The 15326-nt window shown below is 39.5% G+C and overlaps 1 protein-coding gene across 7 annotated transcripts in view; it reads right to left on the bottom strand.

The window, feature by feature from the left end:
* FANCD2 (FA complementation group D2) overlaps positions 1 to 15326 on the bottom strand; it is a 51126-nt gene that overhangs the window by 8154 nt on the left and 27646 nt on the right. For 6 of the 7 annotated variants that reach the window (XM_088798414.1, XM_074312999.2, XM_074312998.2 and 3 more), the window contains 17 exons: positions 14980 to 15099; positions 14459 to 14532; positions 14018 to 14164; positions 13387 to 13487; positions 12855 to 12970; positions 11703 to 11811; positions 10857 to 10967; positions 10472 to 10587; positions 9091 to 9231; positions 7715 to 7831; positions 6823 to 6951; positions 6575 to 6693; positions 4259 to 4369; positions 2810 to 2940; positions 1813 to 1906; positions 1192 to 1314; positions 259 to 352 (listed from right to left, as the gene is read on the bottom strand). In XM_088798414.1, coding sequence (XP_088654540.1) covers positions 259 to 352; positions 1192 to 1314; positions 1813 to 1906; positions 2810 to 2940; positions 4259 to 4369; positions 6575 to 6693; positions 6823 to 6951; positions 7715 to 7831; positions 9091 to 9231; positions 10472 to 10587; positions 10857 to 10967; positions 11703 to 11811; positions 12855 to 12970; positions 13387 to 13487; positions 14018 to 14164; positions 14459 to 14532; positions 14980 to 15099 — 1953 coding nt within the window. The remainder of the gene's footprint in view (positions 1 to 258; positions 353 to 1191; positions 1315 to 1812; positions 1907 to 2809; positions 2941 to 4258; positions 4370 to 6574; positions 6694 to 6822; positions 6952 to 7714; positions 7832 to 9090; positions 9232 to 10471; positions 10588 to 10856; positions 10968 to 11702; positions 11812 to 12854; positions 12971 to 13386; positions 13488 to 14017; positions 14165 to 14458; positions 14533 to 14979; positions 15100 to 15326) is intronic. The other variant, XM_088798416.1, reaches the window with a different exon arrangement.

The following is a 15326-nucleotide window of genomic DNA, read 5'->3' on the forward strand; positions in this document are numbered from 1 at the left end:
GTACATATAGCTCACAATTATTTCAATGTTTAATATTAGAAGTGTTTTGGGTCTTCATTTAGAAGTTTGGTGATTTTTTGTGACCTGAAATATGCCGTGGGAACTTAATTCTTGTTTACATCAATTACTCTAGGGCAAAACTGGTTTTATTATACAAAGGTTCATTTCAAGTTGCAGTTTCCAAGAATCTATTGACAACATTAAGTATAGACTTACTGTAATCCAGTCTATTTCTGGGGGTGGGAGTACTTGACTCACCTTCTGCGAGTCTGCTGCTGTGCCAGCCTGAAGACCTCTCACTGTCTTCTCTAGCTCAGCCATCATCACACGGAAGAAAATGACAAAGGTGTGCCTAGAAGAGGGGAAGAGTGCATGCCCACACAATGATGCCCTGGTTAGAAACAACTTCCTGGGAAGAAGCTAGGGAACCAAGTCACTTCCTTCCATACCTCTCTGAGTCTCCTTTCACTGGGGTCCACTGTAATAGGATGAGGGAGCAGGAAGGATTTAGAAATCAGCCCGAGTAGGTGGTTTGTGAAACAATGGAATTAACTTTATGAAGGGAGATAGGGTGCTGGGATGGAAAGAGCCAGGAAGTAATGGTGAGAAGATCTGACTTTAGGTTCCTGCTTCCATATTTACTTTATGGCCTGTATAAGCTTGAACAAGTTCCCTCTCCAACCCCCAAAATAGGGTTAATGATACCTACTCCACAAAATCCCTAAAAGGATCGAATGACATAAAGAATGTAAAAGTGTTTCATAAGCTGTAAATACTATAGGAATATAAAATAATCATTAATAATATTATGAGACACAAAACCCATCAAGTGAGACACACATGATTAGATACACCAATCACTTTATCCTTCTAACGGTGGTTAAAATATTGGAAAAATAATTTCATGTTAAAGAATGAAAGTAGTAATAGGAGAAGTTTGGCGACCAAATATTCATTGCCTTTGAAGGCTGTAACTACTGAAAATTCATTCCTCAATAAGGTCATTTCACATGGGCTGGTTGAGAGCCCCTTAGGAAGAATACACCGCAGACATTCTATGTGTTAAATGAATGATTGTACCTACCATCTGTATCAGAATCAAATGAAGAATAAGGTAGTTATTTGGGAATGATATATATTGGACAGTGTGAATCTAACTTTGGGAAGGACCAGAGGAGAGAACTCCCTTACCTGGTCAGTGTAGGGAACGTGGAGGAAGATGCATCTTTAGAAGAGTTGATCAGTTCGGGGACACAAACACCAGCAATCTCCTCTATGGCCTTCAGAACACTGTCTGTGTGCTCCAGGTAGATGCTGCATCAACAGCCACAGGGATACGAATACAGGTTACGGAATTCCTTAGTCAAGACTCTTGAGACATTACCAGGTATTAAGCTTTAAAACAACTACTGACATTTAAAATTTTTTAAATAAAATAAAGATTCCAGATACTTGACAGGAGGTGAAGAAAAAGATGTCTCAATTGGAAATACAGTTAGACACTTTGCAAGTGGTGAATGTGTCTTGGATATGATAGGTAATCAATAAACACCCGACTCATTGGTTAACAAGGCAGAACACAACTGCAGACTCTGCACTTCCTGCATGATTTAATAAGAAACTAGCTGACAATAGAAAACAGAATTAGAAGTTCTTATGGTCCACATATTCAAAATCCTGTTAATTTCAAACCTATTTCATTGCTTCCAAGTTCTTAACCAAGGAAATTTCTCAGTCTTTGACCAGATGAGGGACCACAAAAGTGGCAAAATGGAAGACTACTGGCATAGGGACCAAAACTGAGCCCCTCACCCAAGCAAAGCCTGGAGTTGGTCGTTCGGGGTGCTGCTCTTCTCTCTCTCCCCGCTCGGCCACACCCGACAGAGGAACTGTCTGGCCAGGGAAGCTGTTGGAGAAACAAGACAAAGTTACCTCATGTATGGAATATAGACCTCACTCTTGTTTTTCAGGCTTTTGGGGATGATTATTGATTAAAAGAATTGTTTTTATATTGACTATAAAGTTCCTGGTCTAACATCATTTGAAAAAAAATGTCATGGGTGCCTGCTCCACTGGCTGTTCTACCAGAAATAAACCCATTTGTCTAAGACCCTCTCACTCCATCTTCACGCGCACACACACACACACACATACACACACACACACACACACGTAAACTATGTAGACACACACACAGAGAAAAAGAATGTTGCTAGGCAGTGGGAAAGCTAGTCTTATTCCTCCTGAGCAGGCCAAAAAGCAGTGGCCACCTAGATTCAGACCAAACCCTCCCGTTTTAATCAACAGGGATAACCAAAGGTTTGTTTTACACTTTCTTCTTGCTTTTTGTCTGTGCTGCCAATCAGTATGTATAATCAGCGGGCTGCATTCTAAGAGTTATGATAAAAGATAATCAAAGAAAGAGATCATGGATGGGGCTAGGACTTTCTTTACACTTAATCCCGATTTCTCTTTTTTCTCCCATTTTATTAACCTCATGATTTATGTCTCTTTTTGTCAAATGTCTCAGATAATTTAAATAAAATAAAGGAAGGACATGAATAAACAGAAGCCAAGCAGAAAATTATCTAGTCAGCTGAACTAACCAAATTCAGACTAAGCAATGTTACCAGAGATCAGTTATAGCTCCTTCTGGGAAAATGTCCTATTGGTACAGCAAGAGGGCACATCCACAGTTATGGAGGGATCTACATGTAAAACATACAAGGTCCTAGAAAGCCCCAGGTTTACAAGCTTGTGTTATTAATCCTATTTATGAAGGAAAAAAAAGAGAATCTGGGCCCATCACCAATTTTTTCTTTCTTCTGAGCAGAAGCTGTAGATTTCTCCAAAATGACCATCAAAAGTCTGAGGAGATAAAGAGCAGACTGAAAACTGGGAATGCTGTGATGGAAATTCTGCAAGTAATGGAAGCTCTGGCTGTAAGGAGAAAGAAAAAAACAAAGCATCACAAGTGTTATAGATATATCTAAATCTATGAGTTGTTCAAGTCCACTTAAGTGTTTGATGGTCTAATCAGAATCCTCATTTTCAGATACTTTAGTAACAACCTTCTTTCAAGACCTTGATAGAGAACTATAATTTTGTATGGCGAAAGCTAGGGCAGAACAGAGCCCAGTGGTGGAACGTAGGCCTTGAAGGGGTCATGCGTGCCCAGGTGCCCAAGTACTAGTCTAGGCCATGCTTATATGTGCAACCCTGGATCAATAATGTGCTCTTTAAGGCCTTAGGCAGCACACTGAGAAAATGATTCAATTATGCCGCGGTTCTTAGGGACAAAGTGAAAGGAAATTATGAAGCAGACAAAGCAGAGCTTTTAATAAATGTACCATATATTGTCAGCTTTCAATACACTGAAGTAATGGGAGATAGGAGTCACAATTCAAACTTGTAGTTGAAATAAAACTAGAGTCAACTCCTGATTGATTGGTGGGAAGGAGGTCAAACAAATTTAAAATGAAATAAGGTTCCCCCCCCCCAAAAAAAAGAAAGAAGGTCCTTCCCTAAAGGTAGAGATGACAAGCATTGATTGCAGACCCAGTGACAGCCTAGGCTACCAGCAGAGGTGAGAGAAAAACCACATTAGTCTGGTTGAAGCTGGGGTAGGAGGCTGGGAGCCACGCCCCTTCAATCTTCTCCCCAGCTCTCTCCTCCACTGCCTTGCCCTCAACCTAGGCTCCTCTTCTTCCAAGACTTGGGGAAGGATACAGGCAATCAATGATAACTAGCTGCCACCTAATTACCCAACCCTACTGGCAGACAGAGTACATCTCAGGATTATCAAGAGTTGACTATAATCAAATATATGGTGATGGAAGGAAAACTGACTCTGGGTGATGAACACACAATGTGATATATAGGTGATGTATTACAGAATTGTACACCTGAAACCTATGTAACTTTACTAACCATTGTCTCCCTAATAAACTTTAATTAAAAATAATAAAAGAGTTAACTATATAGATGGTCAGTGCTGTCATCATTATTACCCAAAAAGGCAAACTTTACAAGATGAAGAATGCATGAAGATGTAGATGACTTGTTCAATGGTTTCTGATGCTTCAGGATTTATTTGAATACATAGGTGAGAAAGCTCATCTAACTGAGGAAAAGTAACCAAAAATACCAATTTCCCTTACAACTACTGAGAGACACCCAAATTATTTCCAAGAAATCTTGCCAATCTTGTTCCTATGAGTTTCTTGGGAAACTCTCTGGGATATGTAGTCAGACTCACGTGAGCAGTTCTTCCAAGGACTGGTCAGGCTCTCTCTGATTCAGTCGGTTAGTAAGGGTCTCAAAGGCTAAGTGTAGTAAATTTTGATTTTCAGGTTGAAAAAATCCACTCCTAAGGAAAAATCAAGGTAAGATGGTTTAGCTTAGTTGCAAGAAGATTGCTTGGACAGCATTTGCGGATCCTGGCCGCTAGTCTGTAGCATCAATAAATCAACAGAGGAAAAAGGAGAACTAGAGTACTGAATGTACTCAAGTGCCAAATTTAGTCACTGCTCTGAATATCAGACTAGAAAATGAAGTGTATCCAAAGCAGTCTTTCCTTAAAGACATAACAATCCACCTAAGTTTAATTTCAAGGGAAAAAAGCTCTTCTTCATTCCCTACATGTTGGAGATAAGTCTCAGTCTTCTAAAAAAAAACAGGAATAATTTTGTCAAATTGCTAAATCAATGTCTAATCCATAGTAGGTGCTCAATAAAGAACTTACTCCTTCTATATTATTAAGTCAAGTCTTGACAATTCTATCTTCAGATTTTCTTTCCTACGGTCCCTTCCTTTTCAAGCCAAGGCCATCACTCTAGGCCAGGCCCTTATCATCACATGTGGAGATCACAGCAATACTTTTTAACTTGTCTTTTTGCATTCCTTTCCAATCTCTCCTGCACACCGCTGCCAAAAGGATTCCTCTAAAACACTGCTTTCATTGTATCATGTCTGTGATCATAAAACTCCAAAATTGCTTCCCCGGACAACATTCAAGGCCCAGCACAATCTGAACCCCTAGATCTTCTCCTCTAGAAACATTTCCACATCACCACTGATAGTCTTTCTTCTTTTCAACAAGTGTACTCTGAGGGCCTATTATGGGTCAGGTTCTTCTTTTTTATTTTTTTCTCCAAGGGAAAACAGATGAACATGTAATTATAACAGTATGTAATAAGTTTTACCATAGGAAAATACCAGCCTATTAAAAAAACTTGGGGTCAGAGAGGCAGAAAGGTCTACCTGGCCTAAGGGTCAGAGAAGATGCCCCTGACGAAGTTTAAATCTAAATGTCAAGATTGAGCTAGAAAAGACTGGGGATCAAGGTTTGTGGGGATCCTAGTAAAAGGATGAGTACGTGTGAAGCATTTCAGATGGAAGCTATATAGGGTGCTGAAATTAATTCAGGAGAGCTAGAAAGCAGAGTACAAGACAATGAGTGGCATAGCAGGAGTCAGACAATAAAAGGTCTTGCAAGCTAGGGAAAAGAGTTTGAACTCAAGAAAAATCTAAGGGTAATCAGAAACCAAAGATGGGATAGGATAACACTGGGTTTTCATTGGGAAGATCACTCTGACTGTTATGTGAAGAATGGACCAAGGGAAGGCAACCGGAGGCAGAGAGACCAACTATGAAAACAATCTAGTAGGTGAGAGGTGACGGGAGTCTGGAAGCAGTAGAGAAGGACGGGAACAGCTGCTATTTCGATGTTATCTAGAAGATAAAATCAACAGAATTCTGTGATCGACATGAGAGAGAAAAAATAGAGAGTAGAGGAAAGGACAAAGAATAACTTCTGGTTTCTGGTTCAGACAGCTGGTGGTGCCATTGACCTAGCCAGGCAAAGCTGAAGGAGCAGTGGTAAGGATGATACACTCCATTTCAGATGGGATGAGTCTGAGGTGTAAATGACACATCTCAGGGGGTGTTGAGTAGGCAGTTGGATATAAATGCCTATAGCTCAGAAGACAAATTTTATCACAAATTTATGCTTGGGTGCGATTGCCCAGGAAACCGAAAAGAACAGAGGGGCCAGGACCCAGCCCCGGAAGAACAAAAGCATTTAATGGACACACCTCCCTCATTTCCACTTTCGCCCATGTTGGCTCTTCCAGCCCCTTCCTTTACCTCCCAAAAGGCCATCTATCCTTCAAGGCCCTGACAAAGTCCCATTGCTTCCACGAAGGCATCTCTAAACACTCCAGCTCCAACTGTGCTACTAAGCTCTTTACCACATAATCTGGAATTTATCCAGAACTTGTTTAGTAACAACTTCTAAGTAACAATCTCTCCGGTGTTGAATCGGCTAAGAATCACATGGCCAGATTTATTACAGGTTAGCCAATAGCAAGTCATCTCATTTTCAAATGACACAGAGGATGTAAGATCAAATGAAATGATGTAGACAAAAACACTCCAAAAGAATAAGTACCGTATTTACATAAGGCTTTGGAGCCTTTTCCTTCTTTTCTATACCTTAGTGCTTTGGTGATTACCAAGTAAAATCGAGTACATACTGGATTACCTCTACTTACCATACTTGCCACACACTCACCAAGCAAAAAGTCCATGAAAAATCTGCAGTATCCTCTGATAGCAGGAAGACATTAGGTGGTATTCCTGAACTTGCATTCCTGGTCCATCAGCTATACCATGATTCTCAGCAGTTAAGCACTAAAAGGAAAAAATGCTTTTAGGACAGTTGCTTTAGCAACTGCCCTCATTTTCCTTCAATATTTCTTAGCAAAAATTAAATATATTAGTGATTTCTAAGTCTCTACAAGGATAAGATAGGCTTCTCACCTGAAAATAGTTGTGAATGTTCTCCAGATGGTTACACATTGGGGTCAGCAGTTGAACAATACAACGAGCAATTTCATGGGCAGATCTCTGATGGAGATGTGAGAATCCAATATTCTGGCTTCCTTTACTCTATAATAAATTCAGAGTTACTGGGGAATAAACTGCTGAATAACTTCTCTGAAACTAAGAGTTTATTATGGAGTTTAGTTAAACTTGTGCCACCAGGTAAGGGCGGAAAAACAAACTAACTGTTGGCCTAAAACTATTTTGACAGAGGAATCTTGCTCCATCATCAAGTAACAAAGAGATTGGCTTTTGTAGAGTATGACCAGTGTTTGAGAAGTATAGACCCATAATTACTAATGAGATAAAGCTCACACAGAAATACAAATCATTTAGGCTGATAAGAACGTAGAGCAAACAGTGAGGACAAAGAAGAAAGAATCAAGTAAATGGATATATGAATGTTTAAATGTTTACATCTTGTATTACATCCTAAAATTTTCCCATCTTGTTGTCTGCATCATTCAGCTCCTTCACACGATGCCATGGCGCACCTGTACACGACGTACACATGCAAGGTTCCGGCCGACCACTACACTGAAGTTTGGGCCTGGGCTTAGTTTGGGAGGCTGTTAAAGCCAAATCCCAAGCACAGAACAGGATTCAGGAATGCTTGGGCCATTTAGAAATATATTTCCTATTTTGGGTGGCTTTTTGTTTTCTATTTCAGAGTTCCTTTCTAAAGTAAGGTGAATATGGTCTGGCAATGAGGCTGCCACCATGCTACCCAGTGACCCAAACACAGAGAAAGTGACAACTTATTCACTATTAAGATCTCCTTGTTTCCAAATCCACAGAGACTAGGGACTGTGCTTCTGCCTATACTAACCTTGAGGAAGGGGATTCTCCTGCCAATAGGAGGTGTCAGCATATTCTCCACCTTCTGGGAAAGATCTTCCAGTAGGAAAAGCAGCTCAGGGGGCTGAAGTTGCACAACTTCTGTAGCCTGACACAAGGAAAGAAAGAATAATTCCAAGCATGCCCTAGCCATCTATTCTGGGGAGCACATTTCATGTTTACTCTTCCTAATGGGTGAAGAATCTGACCATTACCAAAAAAGGGGAAAATTCTCCCCACTTCATATAAATGGCTGTTGTGCTCTGTCAACAAATCAAAAGGTTAAGCATTTCTAAATTAAAACAAAATTTCAAATTATTAAAACAAAATTTTAATAGTGTAGCTTTAAAAGATACACTTTTTCGCTAGAAATAAATACCTCTGTGTATCCTTCCAGCTGTGAACCCAAGGTGCATTTTCTAAGTACCCTGGGATAAAAAAATGACTAACTCAAGGGAATTTCACTTTTCTCTGTTCATCAAATAATCCTTTCATTTTCTTTCCCCTAATGTTTTGCTACCAACTCTGGGCAGGATCCCTGTAAGTGTATTACATTACCAGAAACAGAATGGGTCAAATGCAGTATTACTTCAAACTATAAACTCAGTATACATTTATGGAGAATCTCTAAGCACAAGTGGATATAGAAAGATTGGGGGGAAAAAAAGATACTGTCTATTCTGAAGCAGCTTACATTCTTATAAAAATCTATGGTAAAAATCCATGCTATTTCTCAATTTTTTTTTTTTAAACTAGAGAAACTCTACTCTGATGAAATCCTGTATCAAGTTATCTTTTCTGTGAAAATGTTTTCTACTTCCAATTTCCTTATAAATACCATTCTCTCATCAGTTTCACTGGTACTTGGTTCAAACCATCAATAAATATAGCATGCACCGCTAATTATGTCTACTACCTTTATTAGATTATGAATGATTTGAAGGCAAGCATCATACTGTATATACTACTGAGGTGCCAATGTCTAGATTAGTGGCAAACACCAAAAAGGTCTCCATAAGCAGCTGTAGATGCTGAACAAATGCCATGAAAAATTGAAAAAAGCGCTGTCCTCTATAATCTGGAACAGTGCTGCTCTGTGAGAGTAATCCAAACAGTTTATCGTTAGTAACAAAGATAAGGATCACCTCTTTAGCAAGATCCTTTATAATGTCTAACATCATAAAAAACTTAGAATTATAAATATCAAGATGATGAGGATGATTATTCATCTTCATTTCCACACATAAAGGCTTTGGAAGCCAGAGTCCAACCTTTCTCAATGTCATGGTGTTCTTTTTGAAATAAAAATGGAGCTGAGGCACTTTCTGAAAGAAGACTAAGTTCTGGAATTTCATCTCTGTCACTTACTTCAGTGTGCATTTCAGAATCTAAGATGACCTTGGTCACAAGCCCACAATGGAGAACATTGAAGACCTCCATGTCCAGCTCCCGGAAAAAAGCATGGTAGTTCTGTAGTGCCACTGTCTTTTCTTCTTTCCCTTTGAAATCCTGGGTAGAAAGGGGCAGCAACCAACAGCATAAATAAGGATTCTATTTACTCTAATTTTTAATGAAGATTTCCAAGTGCTTATGCATTCATCTTATGTAAAGTTACATTTTCATCACATCACCAACTTTCACCAAAGTCCATAAATATTCCTAAGACAGAGCACCTAATTTCATATTGGGATATAGGTCACACATTGAGGGTCCTGGTTGGTTTCTACTTAGGGATGAAGTATTAGACAAATCAGGCATAATGGTGTGGTCCTCTATGAGCTTAGGGGACAGAAAGATTTGGCTTCTTCAAGTTGATGGTCACCAAATGGAAGGGGGTTGGGGTGATGGGTGAAAAAGGTAAAAAGGATTAAGAAGTACAAACTGCCAGTTATAAAAGTAGTCACAGGGATGTAAAATACAGCATAGAAAATATAGTCAATAATATTTAAGAACTATGTATGGTGTCAGATAGACAGATTTATTGGAGTGATCGCTTTGTAAGGTATATAAATGTCTAATTAGCATTTTGTACACCTGAAACTAATATAATATTGTAGGTCAACTGCAATTGGAAAATAATTTTTAAAAAAAAAAGATTTGGCTTTACGTCCTTGCTTAAGCACTTACTAACCACATGACCTCGGCCAAGTCACTTATCCTCTCTGGGTCTTAGTTTTTTCACCTACCAAATGTTATGGATTACTAACCTGGGGTTTTTAGGAGGATGAAAGGAGCTATACATAATATTAAACACTCAATGAACAGCAGCTAAGGAAACAGAAATAATCAAGATCCATGTGGCTCAGGCAATACGACAAACACAGGAACCCTACTGTGAGTGGCAGAGTTACAGGAAAAGGGAACTACTGGTTATTAAGTACCAGAAACTGAACAAAGCATTTCATGTTATTTCAATTTACTGAGAAGTTGATAATCTGGGATCAGAAGGGGAAAGAGGCTAAAAGAAGTATATCTATAACTATGTCTGAAGACAGAATTTGAAAATTGCTATAAGAATTCTAAGTACTGCTAGGGTGCAAAAAAGGGAGCAAATGCTCAAGAAAATGAGGAAAAACAGTGTGTGGTAGTGTAACTTGACCACTATCAGCAGATTAACCTGAACTCTGCTACTGAGAGGGACACTGCAAGGTCCTAATTTTTCCCTCTGTAAAATGCAGAGAATGAAGCTGGCCCTCTGTTATTCTCACTGGGCTGTCACACCCTTTATGGATACGCATCATTCCAATACCTTTTCCAGCTGGCCTCTATCAGGTAGTGTAGAGTCACATTCTGAACCATCCTCCTTTGAAAGCGTGTCATGGGAGGATGTTTTGTTGCCACCTCTTTTTCGTTTCTTTCCTCTTCCTATTTCAAAAAGAAACAAGTGATTCAAGAACACAATAATCATGTCTGCTAAATATCAGTGCCTTCAGGAAACAACCTACTAAAGACTACCTAAAGACAGAGGAGGTAATTTTATAACCTCAAATTATAGCTCATTTATAACCATTCCAAAGAAATGGTTCAATTATATAATCTTTCCAATTACTGATGTCTTGATGTGTATAATCTCTTACGTCACTTCAGTGCAGCTCATACGGAGACACAGAATAAGAAGATAAGAACATACTTACCTGTCATTCCTTGTTTTCTGATTTTTGCTGAAACAGCTGTACTAGTATGAGGTATTACATCTACAGTTTCCAAGTCAAAGGTTGCGAGGGGAGGAACATAGTCTGGGGTGACTGAAACAGATAGCAGGCACAAGCTCAACATATAACAACCATATACCACCATTAGACTGGGAATGTTTGATCACCTAATTGACTTAAAAACTAGTTTCCAGAACACCAGGCATGGCTGACTGCCTATAAGATGCATTCAAGTCATCTGACATTAACTGTTTTGGCTTAGGAAAATGGCCAGAGATAACTTATGGGAATATCATATTAACTGATTATAATTAACATAAAACCATTCTAAATAATGATATAAAATATCCAAGCAGATATGGACTAAAAATAAATTTACATTTATAATCTAAAGATAATAGCAATAGTTGGTCACGTAACAGTTGGTTTTACATAGTGATTTAGATGAGGGCCTGAGGGAAGCTTCATTTTTTTCACCAGAGAATCAAGCCAGCACTTTAAAAGGACCAGTTTACTTAATGGTCAAAAGGTATGAACAGCTTTTGGCTTTACTATGGGTTCATAATTATGTTCACGAAGGCAAATCACACCAGAAGTTTGACCTCCGAAGAAGCAAAGTAACTTCACAAAATCCCAACCAATGTTTTATATTTTTTCAAGCAGCAAAAGCTCTTGGAGGTTATCAGTGAGAGGAAAATGGATGCAGTCATTTTTAAAATTTTGTTGAACATTTGTCCTAGATGGGTAGGGAACAGCGATCATTGAGCCTGGCTGAAGAGCTAAATTCTTTATCGCCTCACTGCTGTCTGAGTAGGACACCTCCCTTACCTGCCAAGTACTTTTCCAGGATTCTCTGTAGCTCTACAATGTGCTTTAATCGGGCGAGCACCTTCCCCATCATCTCGGGCGACGTTTGCCCGCAGAAGGCATTTACAACCTGCAAAAGTACAAATTCTATCCTCATACTTCCAACTGTTCAGATTTAACCTTGTTTACATTGTCCATCCAGAGCTAAAAGATTCAGCAGCAGGATCTGTGAATTTAGTCTGTAATATAAAAGTGTTCTCAGCAAGATGCTGTAGAGAAAAAGCCCTGGGCCAATATAGGCGATCTGCCTTCTCATCCTAATTCTAGTTATTACAAGTTAAGTAACAGGTGGAACAGCAGTAGCTAGGGAAACACACACTTTGATGAAACAAGTCCTATTCTGCTACTTACTTGTGTGACCTTGGCCAAGTCTTTAACCTTTCTGAGCTTTTATTTCTTCAACTATAAAATGGGAGTATAGTTGTTACACGAATTAAATAGTGTAAGTAAAGAAATTAACCCAGCATTTGGCATAGTATAAATGCTTGATAAATTTTAATGACTTTGAACTCTCTGTACCTGCAATTCCATGTGTTAAAAAAAGGATAATACCCATTCTTGCCTACTCATAATATAACTATGAGGATAAGAGATAATTCAAGCGAATGAACACTCAGAAATAATATGCACGTGAAAAAAGTGAGATATAGATGTAAGATGTTACTATCATTTTCATCATTTCATTTTCCTTATATTTCATTTTATTGGACAGTTCATTAAGCATGAATATATTCTAAAGGAAGGGGACAACTATCATTCAATTAATCTCACTGAATTGAAACATTGTGTTCCTGTGCAAGGATGACCAGTATTTTCACAATGGAGAAGGTGAAGTTATTCCAGGCAGAAGTAAGTGAAGTAAGTATATACCATGAGAAGGCTTGGAGGTAGTAAACCATGGACAACATTAAGTGAATTTTAGTATTTCGATTTGGCTACATCTGAAGGTACGTACAATTAGGAAGGAGTGGGACCTAACAGCTAGAGAAGTACACACACAGGGTTTAGTGTTTGGGGAAGACTTTTTACGGAGTCTCATGAGAACCAAGAAAATAGTTTTCTTTTGAGAGGAACTACAGATAATAGGTGAAATGTTCCAGTAACTCTGCTCACCTCTCGGAACCAGTTGAGAGTAAGATATATGAGCGAACACATGAACGAACGCTCTTTAACAGACATGGACTCCAACCTCTCTCCAGGCTCCAGGTCAGTGAGGAATATAGGACAATCTGAAAGAGAACAAACATATCTAACTCCTTTTAGTTCAACTCAACAGAACCTGGATACTGCCTCTAGCACTAGCTCTCTTTCTCCCCCTTCACTTGTATGTGAAGGTCAAGCTTTGATCAGTCTCAAAACTACTTCCATATTATGCAGCAGTCAACAAATATAATTAAGAAGTCTTCACAACAATTACAGGGGCAAGGACCAAAAAGCGACATGGAACTACAATAACAATCGATCTGTTGACATTATGGAATTCTGTATGTATTATTTTGTCTTTGTAACTCCATTATTACTGCTATACTAGTCTGTGAAGTTAGAAAATTCCTTCTCACACACACCAGGTATTGGTCTGCCCTTTATTCAAATTTACCAAAGAAAAGTTACAAAGAAGAAAGGATCTGATAACTTCATCCTATACCTAATAAACCATCAATCTCCTCCAAGTTTCCATTATGTTGTCTCGCCACACAAAGTCTCAGTAACCGGAAATAGGGAGGCAGGCACAATGGAGACACCAATCTGGGAAGGAAAAACATTTCTAGATCACAGTTTATAGGCATATTAGTCCACATTTATAGGGAGTCCAACCTTATAATTGAGTTTTGCCCCAAACAGATGTCTACATTTAAGAACTTATGACAAGAAACTTAATGGACACTCAGCAAATAAATAATAAATAAACTAAATTGGAAGAAGACAGAGGTGGCTAGAATGAAGGCCCATATGTTAGGAGAAATGGAGGCAAGGTGAAAGGAGGGAGTGAGAGCGACACAGACAGAAAACTATGTCTATGAGAGGGGGAAAAAGAACAGAAAACGAAAATAGCCTCACAGAAACTGGTTGGCTGTCATGAGGCAATGCAAATCCCAACCCCAGGGTCCAAGAAAAAAACAGGGTGTCTACCCAATTCTCACTAACCCATCCAAATACCACCCGTCTTGGAAGAAACCCTTTTCAATCAAGTTCCCCAAAGATTCCAAGAACTGTGGAATTCCTTGTGAATATTCAAAACACTAGCAGAGCTTTTGGAAAAGAAAAAGTATACTAACTTGTGGTCTGAGTCCTGTGAAGTCATTCTACTCCCATCTTTTGCAAAATCTTGAGAGAACAACAGTGGCAGGAGGTTAACGGCAATCCCATCACAACTACTGTATTCTTCTAGCTCATAGAGAGCTTTCACAGGAAACGGATAGTCACTGTGGAGAGAACCCAGAATCTGATGCCCCGACTCAAGGGTATGCAAGTCTATGGGGGAAAACCACTGGAACAAATCAATCTCCCCTATTATGAGGGGAAATGAAAAACAGGATAAAGAATAGTGCTAAGGAACCTTTTAGCAATTTTGGAGCTGGGGATTCTGGGGTGGGGAGGAAAGAAACTGTGGGAATGGGCTAGACTTGGCTGAGGTCAAGGGCATTGTGATGTCTGTACCAGTTACTGACATAATTCCTTCACCAGTACAATCAAGTCAGTGGGTAAACAGTACTTACCCATTTGGAACAGCACACAAGTCCACCACAAAGGAGTCTTGGAAATCATTAAGGATGGTCTGCCCAACCCATTCCTTTAGGAAGCAAACAAAAAAGGCTGTACAGTCCAGGGTGTACTTGCTATGGAGCCCTAGACAAACTATGAACCTTTCTAAGCCTCAGTTTCCTCACTTCTAAGCCTCACTTTCCTCATTTCTAAAAATAGCACTAATACACACCTCGTTATTATGAAGTGGCAAAGACATAATGCATGAAAAGTGCTTAACACAGTGGCTGGCATAGGATAGAAGCTGGCTGTCAACATCAGCAACAACGTTATCTACACCTCACCATTACTACTGTTATTATGGGAAGGACGCCTCCGCGGAGAGGCCTGGGGCAGAAGGAGTCAGAAGAGTTAGAATATGGGAGAGCTCAGAGGACGATCTATTTTTGCAGAGCAACCGAGAAAAAAGCTTGAAGAATGTATAATAAAGCAGCCCTCATGCTTCGTTGCTCTAAGAAAAGACACGTGACCTTACCAGGACTTTTGGAGCCAGCTTTCTTTTTTGGAGCAGGTTGGCAAATTCATCGTAATAAAGTGCAGAGGCCTGAGGAGACTGCTCAGTGCAGGAATGAACCAATTGCAGCAAGGAGGTCACCTGCCGCAGTGAAGAGAGAGGATGGTTCGGCCCTTGGGCTGCCAATGCTGCCTCAACACCATCCAGCCCATTCAGTAGGTTTTTCCTTTCCCAATTTCACTGGCAAAGCTTACTCCTTCTCACTTGAGGTTTTCCTGAACCTCGGAACCAGTCCGTCTCTTTCCAATCCACTAGACACATGCAGCCAGATTAATTTTTCTAAAGCAAAGCTTGGATTATGCCATTTC

Source organism: Rhinolophus sinicus, chromosome 5, assembly GCF_057876585.1.
Source record: "Rhinolophus sinicus isolate RSI-liver-muscle chromosome 5, RSI-T2T, whole genome shotgun sequence".
NCBI lineage: Eukaryota > Metazoa > Chordata > Mammalia > Chiroptera > Rhinolophidae > Rhinolophus > Rhinolophus sinicus.